This window comes from Macaca thibetana, chromosome 19 (assembly GCF_024542745.1).
Source record: "Macaca thibetana thibetana isolate TM-01 chromosome 19, ASM2454274v1, whole genome shotgun sequence".
Lineage (NCBI taxonomy): Eukaryota > Metazoa > Chordata > Mammalia > Primates > Cercopithecidae > Macaca > Macaca thibetana.
This window is the reverse complement of record NC_065596.1, coordinates 18,519,486-18,536,778: the sequence shown is the minus strand read 5'-3', so window position 1 is coordinate 18,536,778 and position 17,293 is coordinate 18,519,486. Positions and strand designations below refer to the sequence as shown.

Genomic DNA, 17,293 nt, shown 5'->3' with positions numbered 1-17,293 from the left:
GTGTGGAACATTGTTTATAAGCTTTATAGGGAAAAGCATTTCTTCCCAATATAGCCTCAATAGGACAGAGGCCCAGTGGCAGGACGCCAAGCCCCCATTGCACAGAGTGGCAGGCCATTTACCCGTGAGGCCAACACCCCTCGGTTAGTAACTACTGCATACTTTTAGGGAGTTAAATGATGTGTTATGTGCCAGTGAATATGGGAAGGTGTTAAGTGCCATTTCAACCAAAAGCAACTTTCTTCTAAGCAGTGAAATAAATCATCTTCACCACTCAAACTCAGCTGCCGCGTTCCCTAATGCCATTCGCCTCAGGCAATTAAACTGCACACTGACTCAACACCAACAATGTGCCAGGGTCCAGGCAGGAAAGTCAGGCCTCTGCAGGGCCCTCCAGCAAGCACCTGTTGGCCTCTCCCCAACCGACCCAGGCAGGGTTCCTGGCAGAGCTCCAGCCATGCCAGGGAAGCCTCTGATTGCCCCATCTCCCTTGCCCTTCTCAACCTCCACATCATGTTGTCTTTTTTTAAAAAAAAATACTCATTTTGAGAAAAACTGACTATTGTAAATCATCTTATCTCCTCTCCCTCATCCCTATGACGACCACGAGGGCGGCCTTACTGTCAATCACTGGGTCTGCCTGACTGCGGTGATCTACGGTGACGTTTTATAGAGTGTCTTAGGCGTGACATGAACGAGGTCATACTTCATATACTGCTCTACAGCTTACTTTTGTTACCTCATGGTATGCTTTAAAGAAGGGTCTTTAGGCTGGTCATGGTGGCTCATGCCTGTAATCCCAGCACTTCAGGAGACCGAGGCAGATGGATCACAAGGTCAGGAGTTTGAGACCAGCCTGGCCAACATGGTGAAACCCCATCTCTACTAAAAACACAAAAACATTTAGCCGGGTGTGGTGGCGCATGCCTGTAATCCCAGCTACTCGGGAGGCCGAGGCAGGAGAACTGCTAGAACCCAGGAGGCGAAGGTTGCAGTGAGCCGCGATTGCACCACTGCACTCCAGCCTGTCAACAGAGAGAGACTCCATTTCAAAAAACAGAAAAAGGAAAAAAAAAACAAAAAAACAAAAAGAAGGGTCTTTAGATCCTGAGACAGAACTCAGGGGGAATAAAAAGGAGGTGGCTGGATACAGGTGTGGGCTACCACTTCCAAGTAATTTTTAAATTTTTGATAGAGACAGGGTCTTGCTCTTTTGCTCAGGTTGGTTTCCACCCTGGCCTCAAGCAATTCTCCCACCTTGGTCCTGCAAAAGACTAGGATTATAGGCGTGAGCTGCTGCACCTGGCCCCAAGTTGAAATAAGTAGGCCCCTGAGTAATGGGTGTAAGATGAGCCTTCATGAACTTGCAAAGGGGCAGGACGGGACAGGGCAGGGGTGGGGGGTTGGCTGCTTTCACCTGCCGCACAAGATTCTGTGTTTATTCATCTGCTTTCCTTCTAGTAGATAAATACATGTGCTGGAAAAAAGACTGGAAGGATATCCAACAAAAAGAATCATCCCTGGGTGCTGGGATTACACCTGACACTTACATGTGCTTTCTGGATAACAACTGTATAAAAACCAGCACTCATCCAAGACGGCAAAGGCGAGCCCCTCTTCTTCCCTTCTTTGGAAAGCTTCTCTATTTCACAAGACCGACCACCAATCTAGAAATCCTTCAAACGGAAGGAAAGGCTAATGAAGGTGTCAATTTGAAGGAAAAAATAAGGTCAAAACAAATTTTAAAATGCTCAACCTCCTAGGCAAACAACCTGCAGGAAGTTCGGTCTTAAAGGTCTTAAGTTCATCACCCAGTTAAGAGCCATGGGGCTCCGAGCGACCTTCATAGGTTGAATCCCAGCCTTGCCGTTTCCCAGAAAACTCAGGCAGGACGTGTTCCCCTATCTAGGCCTGTATCCTCTCCTACATAGAGCACGTGCCTCCCAGGGCTACTGCAAGGACCGAGAAAACTGCTGCATTCCCAATGCTGGCCACAGGACCATGCCATACTGTTAGCTAATTATTACCACCTTTCCCACAAATGCAGAAAAGCAATGAATGAAACACAAGATACCAAGAATACCGCAAACCTGCAACAACAGTTCCCCATCTTCCACCAATACAGACGTTTTTTTTCTCAGCAATGCTGATGGGATGTGTCTTTTTGAAGTTGCTGATTAAATTAGGGTGCTCACCAACCCCCCGCCCCCCTCCAAGTTCATGAAGGCTCATCTGACACCCATTACTCAGGGGCCTACTTATTTCAACTTGGGGCCAGGTGCAGCAGCTCACGCCTATAATCCTAGTCTTTTGCAGGACCAAGGTGGGAGAATTGCTTGAGGCCAGGGTGGAAATCAACCTGAGCAAAAGAGCAAGACCCTGCCTCTATCAAGAATTTAAAAATTACCAGGGAGTGGTAGCCATGCCTGTAGCCCCAGCTACTAGAGTGGCTGAGGTGGGAGGATCACTTGGGCTTGGGAGGTCAAGGCTGTAGTGAGCCATGATTGCGTCACTGCACTCCAACCTGGGTGACCCATCTCAAAAAGTAAAATGCTTTTTAAAAATAATAATTCCAATTAAATATAATAATTCCAATTTGGCCAGGATGTAAATTGGTAATTACATCTTCAAAAACCCAGTTCAACTATGTCCACAGACATGTTTACTCTCTAAACTGTACTGACAATGTAAACTTAAGGCAGACACTCAGCCTTCTGAGACATTGCCCTGATCAGATACACCACCGAAATCTACCTTCTCAAAAGCCTACAATTGTGTTAAAAATATAAATAAGCCACACCTGCCTTGAAAGATCTGTCCCTACCTCCATTTTGATTCGATATAAATCACCCCTTTATAAAAATAGAACCTCAGACCCATGGTTCCCAACCACTAGGCCAAGATACCCCAGGGTGCCACCGTGAACTCACAGGGTGCCTTGGGATATTTTTAATTTTGAAGTAAACACAGCAATACTTGCCATCTGTCAGACACAGCACCAACTTGCTCAAAGTCATTCACTGCAACACTAGACCAGGCTACATTCCTTTGGATGATGCTTTATCTTTGAAAAACTGGGTTTATGACAGTTGCTGTGATTAATAAGTGAGAACTACATGAAAATCAACATGGATGAGGAAATGATTCCGAGGTCTGAGAGGCTGTACAAGGGACCAGAATATGGAAAAGGACATACAAAATAGTATTCTTTCATTTTGTGTATACTGATTTTTCAAAAGGCTAATCACTTGTCAGGACACAAATACATGCTGAGGATCATCTGCATCCACTTTTTAAAGACACGGGCTACTTCGTTAAATAGCTTTAAACAGAAAGCTGAAGATTGGCAGTGCGTGGTGGCTCACACCTGTAATCTCAGCACTTTGAGAGGCCAAGGCGGGCAGATCACGTGAGCTCAAGAATTTGAGACCAGCCTTGGTAACATGGCGAAACCACGTCTCTACAAAAAATGCTAAAAGTAGCCTGGCTGGGTGGTGTATGCCTGCAGTAGTCCCGGTTACTTGGGAGGCTGGAGTAAGAGACTCACTTAAGCCTGGAAGGTGGAGGCTGCAGTGCCACTGCACTCCATCCTAGGTGACAGAGTGAGTCCCTGTCTCCAAAAAATAAATAAATAAGGCTGAATATTGAAGTGGCAGCAGAACACAAAAATCAGCTGAGACTCCAGCAGGAAGCTGGAAAGGCTGCGTGGGTAGAGGTGGGGACAGAGTGTGTTTTTCAAGGCCCACGGTGGCTGCCCTTGCCCTCCTCCCAGGGATTCCAAGAGAAGGTTTGAAAATTCACTTTACTTTTCAATTTTGATCTCCACAGAATGATGTCTGTCGACACTCGATAATTTTTCCTTCTTCACTTCGCACTCTTTTCTGTCGGAAAGCTTTTTCCCAGCAGGCTCGTTTTTGGCCTAAAATATAATACAGACAGAAATGATGTGTGGCCCAGGCCTTCTCACTTGCAAACTCCATTTGCGAGTTACCATAGACGAGAACTGCCTCACCTTCTCTACGGAAATCATTCGTCCATGCAGCTCAGTCCTGTGGAGATGGCTGATGCACTTGGTTGCCTCGTCGGATGTCGACATGGTGACGAATCCATAGCATCGAGCCCCCGGGCTGCGGGCGTTCGTTACCACTTTGGCCCCAACAACCTTCATGAAAAGGGGCACTCTTACTGTCTCATACAAATGACCACACAACTTGCTAAAGTTATTACCTGACAATCAGAATCATTTTCACTATTTGTCACCTCTCCCCATATTAGTACTTTTCCACTATTAGTTACTGAATTGGTTCCAATTAATCCTGACCTATCCAAATACAATTGCTTTTTTTTTTTTTTTTTGAGACACAGTCTCACTCTGTCACCCAGGCTGGAGTGTAGTGTCCTGATCTCGACTCACTGCAAGCTCTGTCTCCTGGGTTCAAGCAATTCTCCTGCCTCAGCCTCCCAAGTAGCTGGGATTACAGGCACTGGCCACCACGCCCAGCTAATTTTTGTGTTTTTAGTAGAGATGGAAGTTTCCCCATGTTGGCCAGGCTGGTCTCCAACTTCTGACCTCAAGTGATCTACCCCAGTCGGCCTCCCAAAGTGCTGGGATTACAGGCGTGAGCCACCGTACCCAGCCACTAAATACAATTGCTTTTAATACAAGATCAGTCATCACAATGAAAACACACAAACATGCAAGGTTATAAAACCATTAAACTTCATTACTCACAACTAATAACCAGAAGTCCTACCCATCCACATCGTTTTCTCTATTTCCACTGTGCCCACGAACAGCTGTGGGGCTTCTAAGCAACGCACCCATCCACTCCAGCTGGGCCTGAGAACAGCTCTGACTCAGACCCGGACTGTCGGGAATGTTCCCATGGGGAAAGGACTTCCACTTCTGGCCGAGATGGGAGAACTAAGCATTGTCTTCCTGCCTGAAACAACTGACAAACGTGATGAAACGTAGGCCATGACGGTTTTCAGATCCTGGACATCAGGCTGCCCGAGACAGCGATCCCTGAGAGCTTCCTGACTGCCCCTGCTCACTGCCTGAAGTTCCCAGGCAATGGGGGATGGGTAAAATAGCACTGAGATTCTGAGACCAAGGCAGAGAGAAACCACAGAACTGAGGATCAGAGAGGACACAGCCACACAGAGCAAGCTGAAGAGACCCACAGAGGGCTCCTCCCGCCCAGTGCATGTGTGTGCAAGGAAACCAGAGGCTGGGACAGCACCACTCATAAGGAGCAGAGGGAACAATCACTGGGGGCACTCAGGGCCACAAATGGTTTGCTCTTCCCAATAGCCAGGGTGGAAAGGCTGGTAATTCACGGGCATCAGACCCACTACTCAGAGGGCATTGCCCAGTAGTGAGACCAAATCAGCCCAAACTGAAGGCTACTTTGACCCTGACTTAGCATAAAAGCCCCACAAGGACCAAAGTGTGTCAAGTACCTCAGCTGTGCACCAGAAAAAAGCTCAAGGGTATTTGTAGAGATACAAGTATAACTAGCACCCAACAAAATACAATTCACAACATCCCATAAAAAATTACCGGGACAGGCTGGGCACAGTGGCTCATGCCTGTAATCCCAGCACTTTCTGAGGCCAAGGCGGGTGGATCACTTGAGGCCAGGTGTTCAAAACCAGCCTGGGCAACACGGAGAAACTACATCTCTACCAAAAATTTTAAAAATTAGCTGGGTATAGTGGTGTGGTGCCTGTGGTCTCAGCTACTCAGGAGGCTGAGGTGAGAGGATTGCTTGAGCCTGGGAGGTTGAGGCTGCAGTGAGCACCACTGTACTCCAACCTGAGCGACACGGTGAGATCCTGTCTCTATGGGAAAACAAAACAAAACAAAAAACAGAAGAAACTTAAAAGCAGCCAGAGGAAAAGAGACAAATTGGAAACTAAAGGAACAAGGATTAAGTTAACCTAGAATTCTTTTTTTTTTTTTTTTTTTTTCCTGAGACGGAGTCTCGCTCTGTCGCCCCGGCTGGAGTGCAGTGGCCGGATCTCAGCTCACTGCAAGCTCCGCCTCCCGGGTTCACGCCATTCTCCTGCCTCAGCCTCCCGAGTAGCTAGGACTACAGGCCCCCGCCACCTCGCCCGGCTAGTTTTTTTTTTTTTTTTGTATTTTTTAGTAGAGACAGGGTTTCACCGTGTTAGCCAGGATGGTCTCGATCTCCTGACCTTGTGATCCACCCGTCTTGGCCTCCCAAAGTGCTGGGATTACAGGCTTGAGCCACCACGCCCGGCCAAGTTAACCTAGAATTCTATACCCAGTGAAAATTTATTTCAAAATGAAGACAAAGTAAAGACTTTTTCTGACATGCAAAAGAAACAAGAACACATCACCAGCAACCCCACACTACAAGAAACTTTCAGTTCCTTCAGGAGGGAAGAAGATGATCTCCGACGGGATGTACAACAAAAAGCAAGGAAGAGCACCTGGCGAGGTGAACATGATTTTTTCCAGTCATTTCTGGGTCTCTTTAAAAGATAACTGTTCGGCTGGGCGCGGTGGCTCACGCCTGTAATCCTAGCACTCTGGGAGGCCGAGGCAGGCGGATCATGAGGTCAGGAGATCGAGACCATCCTGGCTAACACAGTGAAACCCCGTCTCTACTAAAAATACAAAAAATTAGCCGGGCATGGTGGCGGGCGCCTGTAGTCCCAGCTACTTGGGAGGTTGAGGCAGGAGAATGGCGTGAACCCGGGAGGCAGAGGTTGCAGTGAGCCAAGATTGCGCCACTGCACTCCAGCCTGGGCAACAGAGCGAGACTCTGTCTCAAACAAACAAACAAACAAAAAAAAACTGTTCAAAGCAAAAAAGCCAAACCACAGCAAGTCAAAGCCAACAAAATATTGGGTGACTTCTTCAAGAGAAGTAAACTGTATGACAATAACATCACGAAGATTGACAGGAGGGGAAATGCAAGTATATTCCCGCGGATAGTTCTTGCACTACACTGAACCCAACAGAGCACCACTTGCAGACAGACTGTAAGGGAAGATGTGTACTGTAATCCTACAAGCAGCCAGTAAACCACAATGACAAAGAGAGTAAATAAGCCATCAGTCATCAAAGGACTCAACCCACAAGGTGGCAGATAAATGGGAAAAAGAGATAAATGAACATCATGAACAGAAAACAGACAGCAAGATAGCAGATTCAACGCCAGCCCCACCAGCACTGGCGCACAGAGTGAACGTTTCCCCAAAACACAGGAGTCCTGCTCTCTGACCCATCTCTGACTCAGTGGGTCAACCTGAGTAAGGCATTCCCCGTCTCTGGACCTCATGGCCCCAACTATGAAATGACAAGGTGGAACCCACACGCTCGAGGTTCCCATCAGACTCTGACGTCCTGTGGTTTAGACCACACAAATGGAGGAGTCGAGACTCTGCCTGAAGTGTCAGGGCCAAAGGGACAAAAGACTCTCCTCACAGAAACACAGACGCCACTTCCCATATCACAGCTGAAGCCAATGATGACGTCATTCTACCTTACCATCAAATTAATCATCCTTACAAGGACATTTCTTCTGACAGACAAAACCCAAATGAGAGGAGGCACCATACTAAGCTTGTACGTCCCCATCCCTGGGCAGTGCCATCCACCCTGGAGCTTGTCACAGCAGCCTCTGCGTGCTTCAGTCAAGTAGCCGAGTGGTGTCCTGCCCCTCTGGCCTTCCTACGTCCTCCTGTTTTTGTCCAGAGCTGAGACCCACAGGCAAGGCCAACTCTATCACTCACGCCTCGGCTGAATGTCACTTCTTCAGCGAGGTCTGCTGAAGCTGTCTCCTGAATCTAAACATGGTCTCCCCAACATACTGATAGCGTACTCTAACCTTCCTTAATAGGCTCATCACAACACATATGTGTTTATTTCTTAAACTGTCTTTTTCCCATCAGACTAAAAAATCTGTGATGACAGTGACCATGTATGTTTACTTCTGCTTAATCGTGTCTGAGTGAAGTCAAAAAAGTAACTGAAGAAACGGGTTATTCATGGTTATAAGAATTTCCTAAGCCCTTGTTGAACAGACTGTTAAGAGAAAAACTGAACTAAATGCTTTCTCTGGGTCTTGTCTGCTTCTTAAGCAATGAAACATTAACCAACACCTGATCGGGTGACACAGACCTAGACAAAGGAACAGCTTCTGTAGCCAGAAGGCTGTGTCAGACAGGCCCCGCTCTGCCTGGAATCAGGGCACCGTCCAGACACTAAATGGTGAGTCTTCTCCTTTGGAAGCCACTCCCCAGAGGCACCCAGGAGACCAGGGGAGTGCCAACTGCTTATCAGAAGACTCTTGGTTAAGTGCGGTGGCTCACGTCTGTAATCCCAGCACTTTGGGAGGCCGAGCAGGCAGATCACATAGGTCAGGAGTTGGAGACCAGCCTGGTCAACATGGTGAAACCTCATCTCTACTGAAAATACAAAAATTAGCCAGGCATGGTGGTGGGTGCCTGTAATCCCAGCTACTCAGGAAGCTGAGGCACGAGAATCACTTGAACCTGGGAGGCGGTGGTCGCAGTGAGCCAAGATCACACCACCGCACTTTAGCCTGGGCAACAGAGCGAGACGCGGTCTCAAAAAAAAAAAAAAGAAGACTCTTACATTAATTCATTCCAAACAGTGGAATCATTTTAAATTGTCCTCCTCAACTTCCTTTGGAAAGCTGCTGAATTGTACTATTTTTCTCCTGCCCCCATAAGCAGCATCTTAGTGATTTTTGAACCACGATCATGTCAGACTATATACTTAAAATGCTAAATTATATGAAAGTCAATTATTCATGTCATTCTTTTTTTTTTTTTTTTTTTGAGACAGTTTCACTCTGTTACCCAGGTAGGAGTGCAGTGGCACAATCTTGGCTCACTGCAACCTCTGCCTCCCGGGTTCAAGTGATTCTCCTGCCTCAGCTTCCCAAGTAGCTGGGACTACAGGCACACACCACCACGGCTGGCTAATTTTTTGTATTTTTAGTAGAGACAGGGGTTAGCCATGTTGGCCAGGTTGGTCTTGATCTCCTGACCTTAGGTGATCTGCCCGTCTCAGCCTCCCAATTTTTTTTTTTTTTTTTTTTTTTTTTTTTTTGAGACGGAGTCTCGCTCTGTCGCCCAGGCTGGAGTGCAGTGGCGCAATCTCGGCTCACTACAAGCTCCGCCTCCCGGGTTCACGCCATTCTCCGGCCTCAGCCTCCCGAGTAGCTGGGACTACAGGCGCCCGCCACTGCGCCCGGCTAATTTTTTCTATTTTTAGTAGAGACGGGGTTTCACCATGGTCTCGATCTCCTGACCTTGTGATGCACCCGCCTCGGCCTTCCAAAGTGCTGGGATTACAGGCGTGAGCCACCGCGCCCGGCCCCAATTTATTCTTAAGGGAAAAAAACTGATCATGTCAGCTTTAAGTTTTGCTTAGGACAAAAGACCATAAGTCTCTTTGAGACCAGTTAGAAAGAACCCCAAGAACATTGAGATGGAAGCTGTTTATACTGCTGTTCTGAGCACTGCTGTGATATGACCAACCACGTGCCCTGCTCGGCACCCTAGTTACTGTGAGTCAGGAAATAAGGTGCACTGCACAAGACTGGGCGAGCTTTGTTGCTGTCCTTTTTTTTTTTTTCAGACGGAGTCTCATTCTGTCGCGCAGGCTGGGGTGCAGTGGCCGGATCTCAGCTCACTGCAAGCTCCGCCTCCTGGATTTACGCCATTCTCCTGCCTCAGCCTCCCTGAAGTAGCTGGGACTCCCTGAGCAGCTGGGACTACAGGCGCCCGCCGCCTCACCCGGCTAGTTTTTTTGTATTTTTTAGTAGAGACGGGGTTTCACCATGTTAGCCAAGATGGTCTCGATCTCCTGACTTTGTGATCTGCCCGTCTCGGCCTCCCAAAGTCCTGGGATTACAGGCTTGAGCCACCACGCCCAGCCATTGTTGTCGTTTTTTAGTAAACACAAGGTCTTGCTATGTTCCCTGGCTGGTCTTGAACTCCTGGACTCAAGCAATCCTCCTGCCTCAGCCTCCCAAACTGCTGGGATTATAGATGTGAACCACTGCACCCGGCAGAGTTTCCTTTTTAACTCTGATAATCACAGTGGATGGTATGAGGCAAGGGAAGGCATACCTTCCCATACTTGCTGAAAAGGTTCTTGAGATCCGTAGCTCGTGTTGTGGAGGACAGCCCGCTGACCCACAGGTTCCGACCAGAACTGCTGCCAACTCGACCTGGCACGAGAGGGAGATTCTTAGGCAACAACCCAAGGCCTAACAGGAAGCACAACCATTCTTAAGAGCGCAGCCCTCTTTAAAAGCCCTAACGACGCCCAATCCCAACTGTTGACTCAAGAATTTAATGCACACACACATGCCAACACACAGAAGGCAGAAAATCTGGACAGCAAAAACTGAGTTTTCTTACTCAAGGAATAATCATGCCCATGTCAGTTATGCACTGAAATGTCTTTTGATGATCAGATCTCATCCAAGACAGCAGTCTCTAAAGTCCTTGAAACAGTCTTCAATGAGCAGAATTATTCCTTTCTTGTGCTTTTCACTATCCCATAAATGACAACCACAACAGAAATATAAAATGCAGATGCTTGCGAACTTCTAAAACTAGTCTCTCAAGAAACCATTAGGTGGTTGATTCCAGTAATCCATAATAAAACAAATTACTGGATCCAAAGTGTGGATATCTGCACGCCCCTCCTCCCAAAATAAGGGATCCAAACATGGCTCCCTACCACATAAGTTAAATCATACCTTTTTCATCTTTAATGATTGGCTTTATATCTTTTTCTTCCTTAAAAGAGCTAGAGACAAAAGTTAATGTTACTCATACAGGAAAAAAACGAAAGAGAACAAAACTAAAAATATGATTATGTGCTAAAACTGAATACCTACCAGAAAATTAGTCTGAAATAAAATTTTAACAGACACCTCTGCAAGCTTATATTGGAAAATCTGACCCCAAAAATACAATGTCAGATTTGTAAAAGTCAATTCGATTTAGCTGAAGATAACGATTAACAATTTAAGAACACAACCATGATAGGTTGAGAAAAAGAAAAGGAATTGAATCACCCATTAAAAACACACAGAGAAACAAAACATTCTTTAGAAGCAAAACTACAATTTCGTCAGTCTGGCTGGCCAATTGCAGAAAAAAACAGCTTATGTGTGTCATTAAATGACCAATGAAAAGGAGATAGCGTCTGGTCTAAAACTGAGAAAAAACAAACCTCATTTTCTGATCAGCGCCCTCACTGGTTGAGGACTCTTTAGGAGCCGGAGGGACTTCATTACAAGCTTCAAAATCAAACTTCCTCCCGTCTTCTTTGCTATCTCTGGCTTCTGGGCTTGCGGCTTCCGTGGGTGCTTCCGCGAGCTCCTCGCTAGAGGCCTCCGCGAGCTCGGAGGCCGCACTACTCTGCTCAACTGCCGGCTCTAGCCCTACAGGCTCACAGTCCGTCCTCTCGCCATCGCCTGGCTGCTCCGCGGGCTCCCTTTTCACTACCGCTAACAGGCTGTCTGCCTTGCTCGACTGAGCGTGTGCTGTTGACTCGCTGGCCAAATCTAAATCACCCTCTTCCGGATGGGCGCTGTCAAATAGGTCCTCTTCCTCCGCAAGCTTTCTGTCTGGCCCCACGCTACTTGTGTCCTGTGCAAATGGCTGCTCCAGCTCGGAACTTTCTTCTTTTACTGGCTCAGATTTACAAGTTTCCCCCAAAATGTCGAGTATTTTCTCATTTTCTACGGATTTAACAGGAATAGAATGGCACAAGGTTTAATTACCAGGGAAATAAAGCAATCACAAATGTGGAACTGGCACGGCTGCCACACTAACACGAAGAGAACTGCTAGCTACACAGAGATTGGAAAACCCGCGGGTACACAAAGTTATACTGGTTACACTACCTGCGCTGCGACCGCCTCTAGGTAAGCCTCTACGCTACACGGAAGAGAAAAGGCCCCCACAGATTTAAAAACCTACAACCACGCGGCTGCTTCTCAACAGTCTTCTTCGAGTTTTTGTTCAAGTCTGGGTCTTCTGACTGATTTTCCAATGTCCAAGGTGCTGAACCGAATGCAATCACCATTCAACGACAGCTCAATTTCCAAATTTCTTTGAATTTCTTTTAACAGAACAATCCAATATGAAAATCAGAATCTCTTCTGACGGTGGGAGATAAACGCAGTCCGGAAGGGGAATAATATGTCGAAAATGTTCACGAAGAAACTCTGTTTCCTCTTCTGGAATCCAGTCACTTCTCAGGTGGTAAGTGCCCTGACAACAGCTTTTTCCTGCCTTAACTGCATTAATCAAAACGACTGCAGCAAAATATCACAAGATCTGTTTCATGTGTAGAAACACATGGAGGAATCATGGGGACAGGGGGAATTAAATGCCACTCTACGTGGTTAGAGATGAAAATAATCACTACATTGCACCAAATGTATTTGACCTCAAGAAGCCAGAATGGCTCTTCCACAGATCTGGTGATACGAATGGGTTTCCAATCTCTGATCCTTGTATGATCTGGATTGTCCACCATTAGAGCAATTTACAAGATCATAACACAACTTAAAATATAGACAGCTTTAAAATAATAGCGTGAAAACTTTCAAACCATAACTGTCGTGTTTCTCTTATCAGTACCTGGCTCCAAAAGAGATTCTTCAATGTCCTATTTAAAAAAGAAAAAGCAAATCCACAAGTCACTTTAAACACGGGGCAGATACATTTCACCAACAAATACAGCTTTCAATCATCTGTGAATAAATGCCTGTTTCCACAAAACTTTCTCCTCTCCAAAAAATGTATTCCATGCTACAATAACTTGATGAAAACCAGTTCATTTTGCCAGTTCCTCTGGTAACAGCAGGTCCCTAGTGATAACAGTCTGTCTCATTCTCCCGAGTCTGGGCCCCGCACAGACGTGCCACTCACCCCATGACCAAGCTGACCTAGTGGCTGCTGCAGCTGGCAAAGACCCCCTTTGTCAGAGGAGAGGTCACAGTGGATTTAGGAAAAAAATACTTTTCCCAACATAAACTTATTTGTAACTGAAACCTGTTAAAACAAAATGATCTCTCCACTCTGCTGAAAACCTCTTCCAACGTCTGGCTCACTTAGGACAACAGGTCCGATCCTTCTGGTAGCCCAGACTCAGCGAGGCGGGCCCAGCTGCTCTGCAACACCCTCTGGCTTCTCCTCAACCCTGTGTGCTCCCCTCTCTCTTCTGCATCAGAGCCACCCCCCACACTTTCTGCTCCACATTCTTCTTTCCCTCTTCAACCTATCCGTCAGACCTCAATTCAGACAGAACTTCCTCTGGGAAGAGTTCCAGGCACTTCTGAAGTCCAACCACCACACCTGCTCCCTCATCACACTTCTTTCTCCCTTCTGGTTACATACTTGGTTTGATCCCACTGCCCCTGCTAGATGGCCAGCCCTGAAACTACTTCTGTTCTGCTAACCTCTTAACCCCAGTATCCAGCACAGTATCATTTCCTTATACATACACACTGCTCTTTCACTGTGGAACATCAACCACTTGTTTAACATTCCCAGTGATGCAGAACCAGATGGTAACTTACCGGAGTTACTTTGAAGTTCAACGATGAAGTTTCCGAAGTGTTCTTGAATCCTTCCCCATCCACCTGAAAAACAAAATGGAAGATGACTTTGTGGAAGCTGGAGCTGTGAAAACCAAGGCCAACACCTCGCTTAGGCAACCTGTGTGTCTGTTTCCCTCACAGCACCTTTTGCCATCTAAAAGTCTACCGTTGGGTCATTCAGTTCAGCGCTTGCCTCTCCGCCAGAACACACACTCCACGCCTCTGCTCCACCAGCGTCTCTGGCAGTGGCCTGCAGGGGGGTATGCTGCCCTGTCTGTACTGGGTGAATGAACGAATCAATTTCCCAGGCAGTTTCTAAGTACTGGTGATTAACACATAACCCTCCAACCACAGGATTTCTAAAGCAGAACTCAAAAATGATAAACTGTGCTCCTCCAATTTCACCTGGCAGCAATACTCTTAAGGTAACACTCACCGGGCACTTTCTCCTAGCCTACTTTATTCTTTCATTCGTTTGAGACGGAGTTTCTCTCTTGTTGCCCAGGCTGGAGCAATGGCGCGATTGGCTCACTGCAACCTCCGCCTCTCGGGTTCAAGTGATTCTCCTGCCTCAGCCTTCCGAGTAGCTGGGATTACAGGCATGTGCCACTACGCCCGGCTAATTTTTTGTATTTTTTAGTAGAGACAGGGTTTCACCATGTCCAGGTTAATCTTGAACTCCTGACCTCAGGTGATTCACCCGCCTCAGCCTACTAGAGTGCTGGGATTACAGGCGTGAACCACCACGCCTGGCCCTCCTAGCCTATTTTATTAAAAACAAACATTTAACTTGGTCTTTTTCTCTCTTTACTACATGCCAAACAAAAGAAAAACTTGTTATCACCAAGTTTTACTAAATTTGAAGCTCTTAAGTGAACTACAAAAAGATCACTCCCAAATATTTTTTTCCTTTTCTAGATTTGAACCCATGACCTGGATGCCTCCATTAACTGAGAAATACACACTCTGAAAATAATAAACACACAGCAGCACCAGGCTGAGAAAGGCAGCTAATCAGTTCCTCAGTGCTGCCCTAGATCAAAGGAGGATAAATTTGGAGGCAATGACTTTTGACCGTAAGGTTTAAGGTTCAGTCCTACGGAGGCATTTCCACCCCCAAGCTAAAAGCTGCAATGCCTTAAGGAAGTAAAACCACCTACTGGGCACATGACGTCAGATTAAAATGAAGATCAGCTTGAAGACAGTGATGGCTTGTGGTATTTGAATAGCCCCACCAGAGAGCTCTATGCCAAAACACTAGAAGTGAAAAGCTGGGAAAGCCCTAAGCAAAGGTCCTCCTTTACATACAAGGATGCTCAGTCAGTCCCTTTGGGGAGCATGGTTGGTACTTGTCTTCATTGTACTTTACATCTTTTAATGTAACTGCTTAACCTTGCTTAAAACATTAACAGGCCAGGCGTGGTGAATCACACCTATAATCCCAGCACTTTGGGAGGCCAAGGCAGGCGGATCACTTGAGGTCAGAAGTTTGAGACCAGCCCGGCCAACATTATGAAATCCTGTCTCTACCAAAAAATATAAAAAATTAGCCCGGTGGCTGGGCGCAGTGGCTCAAGTGTGTAATCCCAGCACTTAGGGAGGCCAGGGCAGGCAGATCACAAGGTCAGGAGATGGAGACCATCATGGCCAACATGGTAAAACTCCATCTCTACTGAAAATACAAAAAAATTAGCTGGGCGTGGTGGTGCGTGCCTGTGGTCCCAGCTACTCAGGAGGCTGAGACAGGAGAATTGCTTGAACCCGGGAGGCGGAGGTTGCAGTGAGCCGTGATCTTGCCACTGCACTCCAGCCTGGGTGACAGAGTGAGACTCCTCTCAAAAACAAACAAGCAAAAACCAAAAAAACACAACATTAAGAGGAATATCTCCATGATGAGATTAGAAACCATTTCTGAGCTGGGTGCGGCCTTACACCTGTCATGCCAGCACTCTGGGAGGCTGAGGCGGAAGGACTGCTTGAGCTCAGGGGTTCAAGATCAACCTGGGTAACCTAATGATCTCTAAAAAAAAAAATTTTTTTTTTATTAGCTGGGCATGGTGGTTCAGCGTAGTCTCAGCTCTGCAGGAGTGCTTGAACCTGGGAGGCTGAGGCTGCCGTGAGTTATGATCACAACACTGCACTCCAGTCTGCACAAGCGAGCAAGACCCTGTCTCTAAATAAATAAAACGTCTTTTTTGTTTCTTAAAACTATTTTTTACAGGGAAAAAACTTACTGGGCACTGTGGCCTGTGCCAATAAGCCCAGCTAGTCGGGAGGATCACTGGCGCCCAAAAGTTCAAGACCGGCCTGGGTAACAGTGAGACCCCATCTCAAAAAACAAAAATCTTTTATGTCAGAGCTTTCTATTTTATGACTTACCACATGCTTTCAAAGTGTCTCCCAGCCAATTATAAAAACACTCCCCAGTACTACAGAAAAGCTATCTATTAGTTAATCCCTGACCTACACAGCATTTAAATGGACATGGTTTAACAGCAGGATTTAGACACTGAACTATGTGTTCACGGCGGTTTAGCTGTGTTCTCCCTCACATGAACAGCACGCAAGCGCCAGGTGCCTCGGGGCTACGGGCACAACCCGCTGTGTCTCCAAGTTACCTACAGCATGCTCTGGGAGCTGAGCCGGGAGCTGTCTCAGCTGTGCAGCCACGTATTCTTTACTATCACAAAAGGAATCGAGAAGACTGTCCGCGCCATCCTCCCCAAAATCTGGAGCACTGCTATTCTCCACTTCAGTTTCGTCTAGCACACTCATGTCCATCATGCCCATATTCTGAAGGTTCTCCAGACTTGCTTCCATGTCCTCCTGTAAAGAGGAAAAAGAGTCGTTAACGACCACCTGGACCAGGACAGGGAGCTGCTGCTTGTCGTCTCTACCCTGACATCACTTACCTGCCCGTCTCTGGAATCATCTTCCAGGCCGTTATCTTCTGTGCCTTCCTCCTCCATCTTCAGTCCTAATTACAGAATAATTGTTCAATCAGATAACACTCAAGTTCTACCTCATAATTAGTTTATGCAGAATAGATTTCAATCTTAGAACAGAACACATTACAAGAGAAACTAAGTCTCCCTTCTCTTGTCACACATAATTTTGTCTCAATTTGTTTTCCTTTTTTTTTTTGAGATGGAGTCTCACTGTGTCGCCCAGGCTGGAGTGCAAGTGGCATGATCTCAGCTCACTGCAACCTCTGCCTCCCGGGTTCAAGCGATTCTCCTGCTTCAGCCTCCCCAGCAGCTGGGACTATAGGCGTGTACCACCATACCCAGCTAATTTTTCTATTTTTAGTAGAGATGGGGTTTCACCATATTGGCCAGGCTGGTCTCGAACTCCTGACCTCGTGATCCACCCGCCTCCGTCTCCCAAAGTGCTGGGATTACAGGCGTGAGCCACGCCGCCCGGCCTCAATTGGTGTTCTAAGTAATACATCAATAGGGAGATGAAAATTAGGATTCCTGTTAGATTATCAGAGTAGTCTGATTTACCACAAAATATCTAAAAGTTTCCAAATATTTCAAAAACACTCCAAACCTAAGAAAAAAAATCACAAAAAAATGAACAAAGGATAAAAACAGGCATTTTGAACCAACAACGACAAAAAAAATACAATACCCATCTAGTAACCAAAGAACTGCAAC

General features: G+C 46.6%; 2 protein-coding genes across 3 annotated transcripts in view; one reads left to right on the top strand and one right to left on the bottom strand.

Annotated features, from left to right (window-relative positions):
- The window catches only part of SAFB2 (scaffold attachment factor B2), a 170,836-nt gene that overhangs the window by 14,036 nt on the left and 139,507 nt on the right, over positions 1–17,293 (bottom strand). The window contains exons 4-12 of the mRNA XM_050770098.1: positions 16,547–16,611; positions 16,257–16,460; positions 13,614–13,676; positions 12,673–12,700; positions 11,255–11,765; positions 10,776–10,825; positions 10,138–10,238; positions 4,013–4,162; positions 3,807–3,919 (exon numbers count right to left, since the gene is read on the bottom strand). Of these exons, the coding sequence (XP_050626055.1) occupies positions 3,807–3,919; positions 4,013–4,162; positions 10,138–10,238; positions 10,776–10,825; positions 11,255–11,765; positions 12,673–12,700; positions 13,614–13,676; positions 16,257–16,460; positions 16,547–16,611 (1,285 nt within the window). The remainder of the gene's footprint in view (positions 1–3,806; positions 3,920–4,012; positions 4,163–10,137; positions 10,239–10,775; positions 10,826–11,254; positions 11,766–12,672; positions 12,701–13,613; positions 13,677–16,256; positions 16,461–16,546; positions 16,612–17,293) is intronic.
- The window catches only part of RPL36 (ribosomal protein L36), a 459,247-nt gene that overhangs the window by 364,913 nt on the left and 77,041 nt on the right, over positions 1–17,293 (top strand). The gene's annotated exons all lie outside the window — the stretch shown is intronic.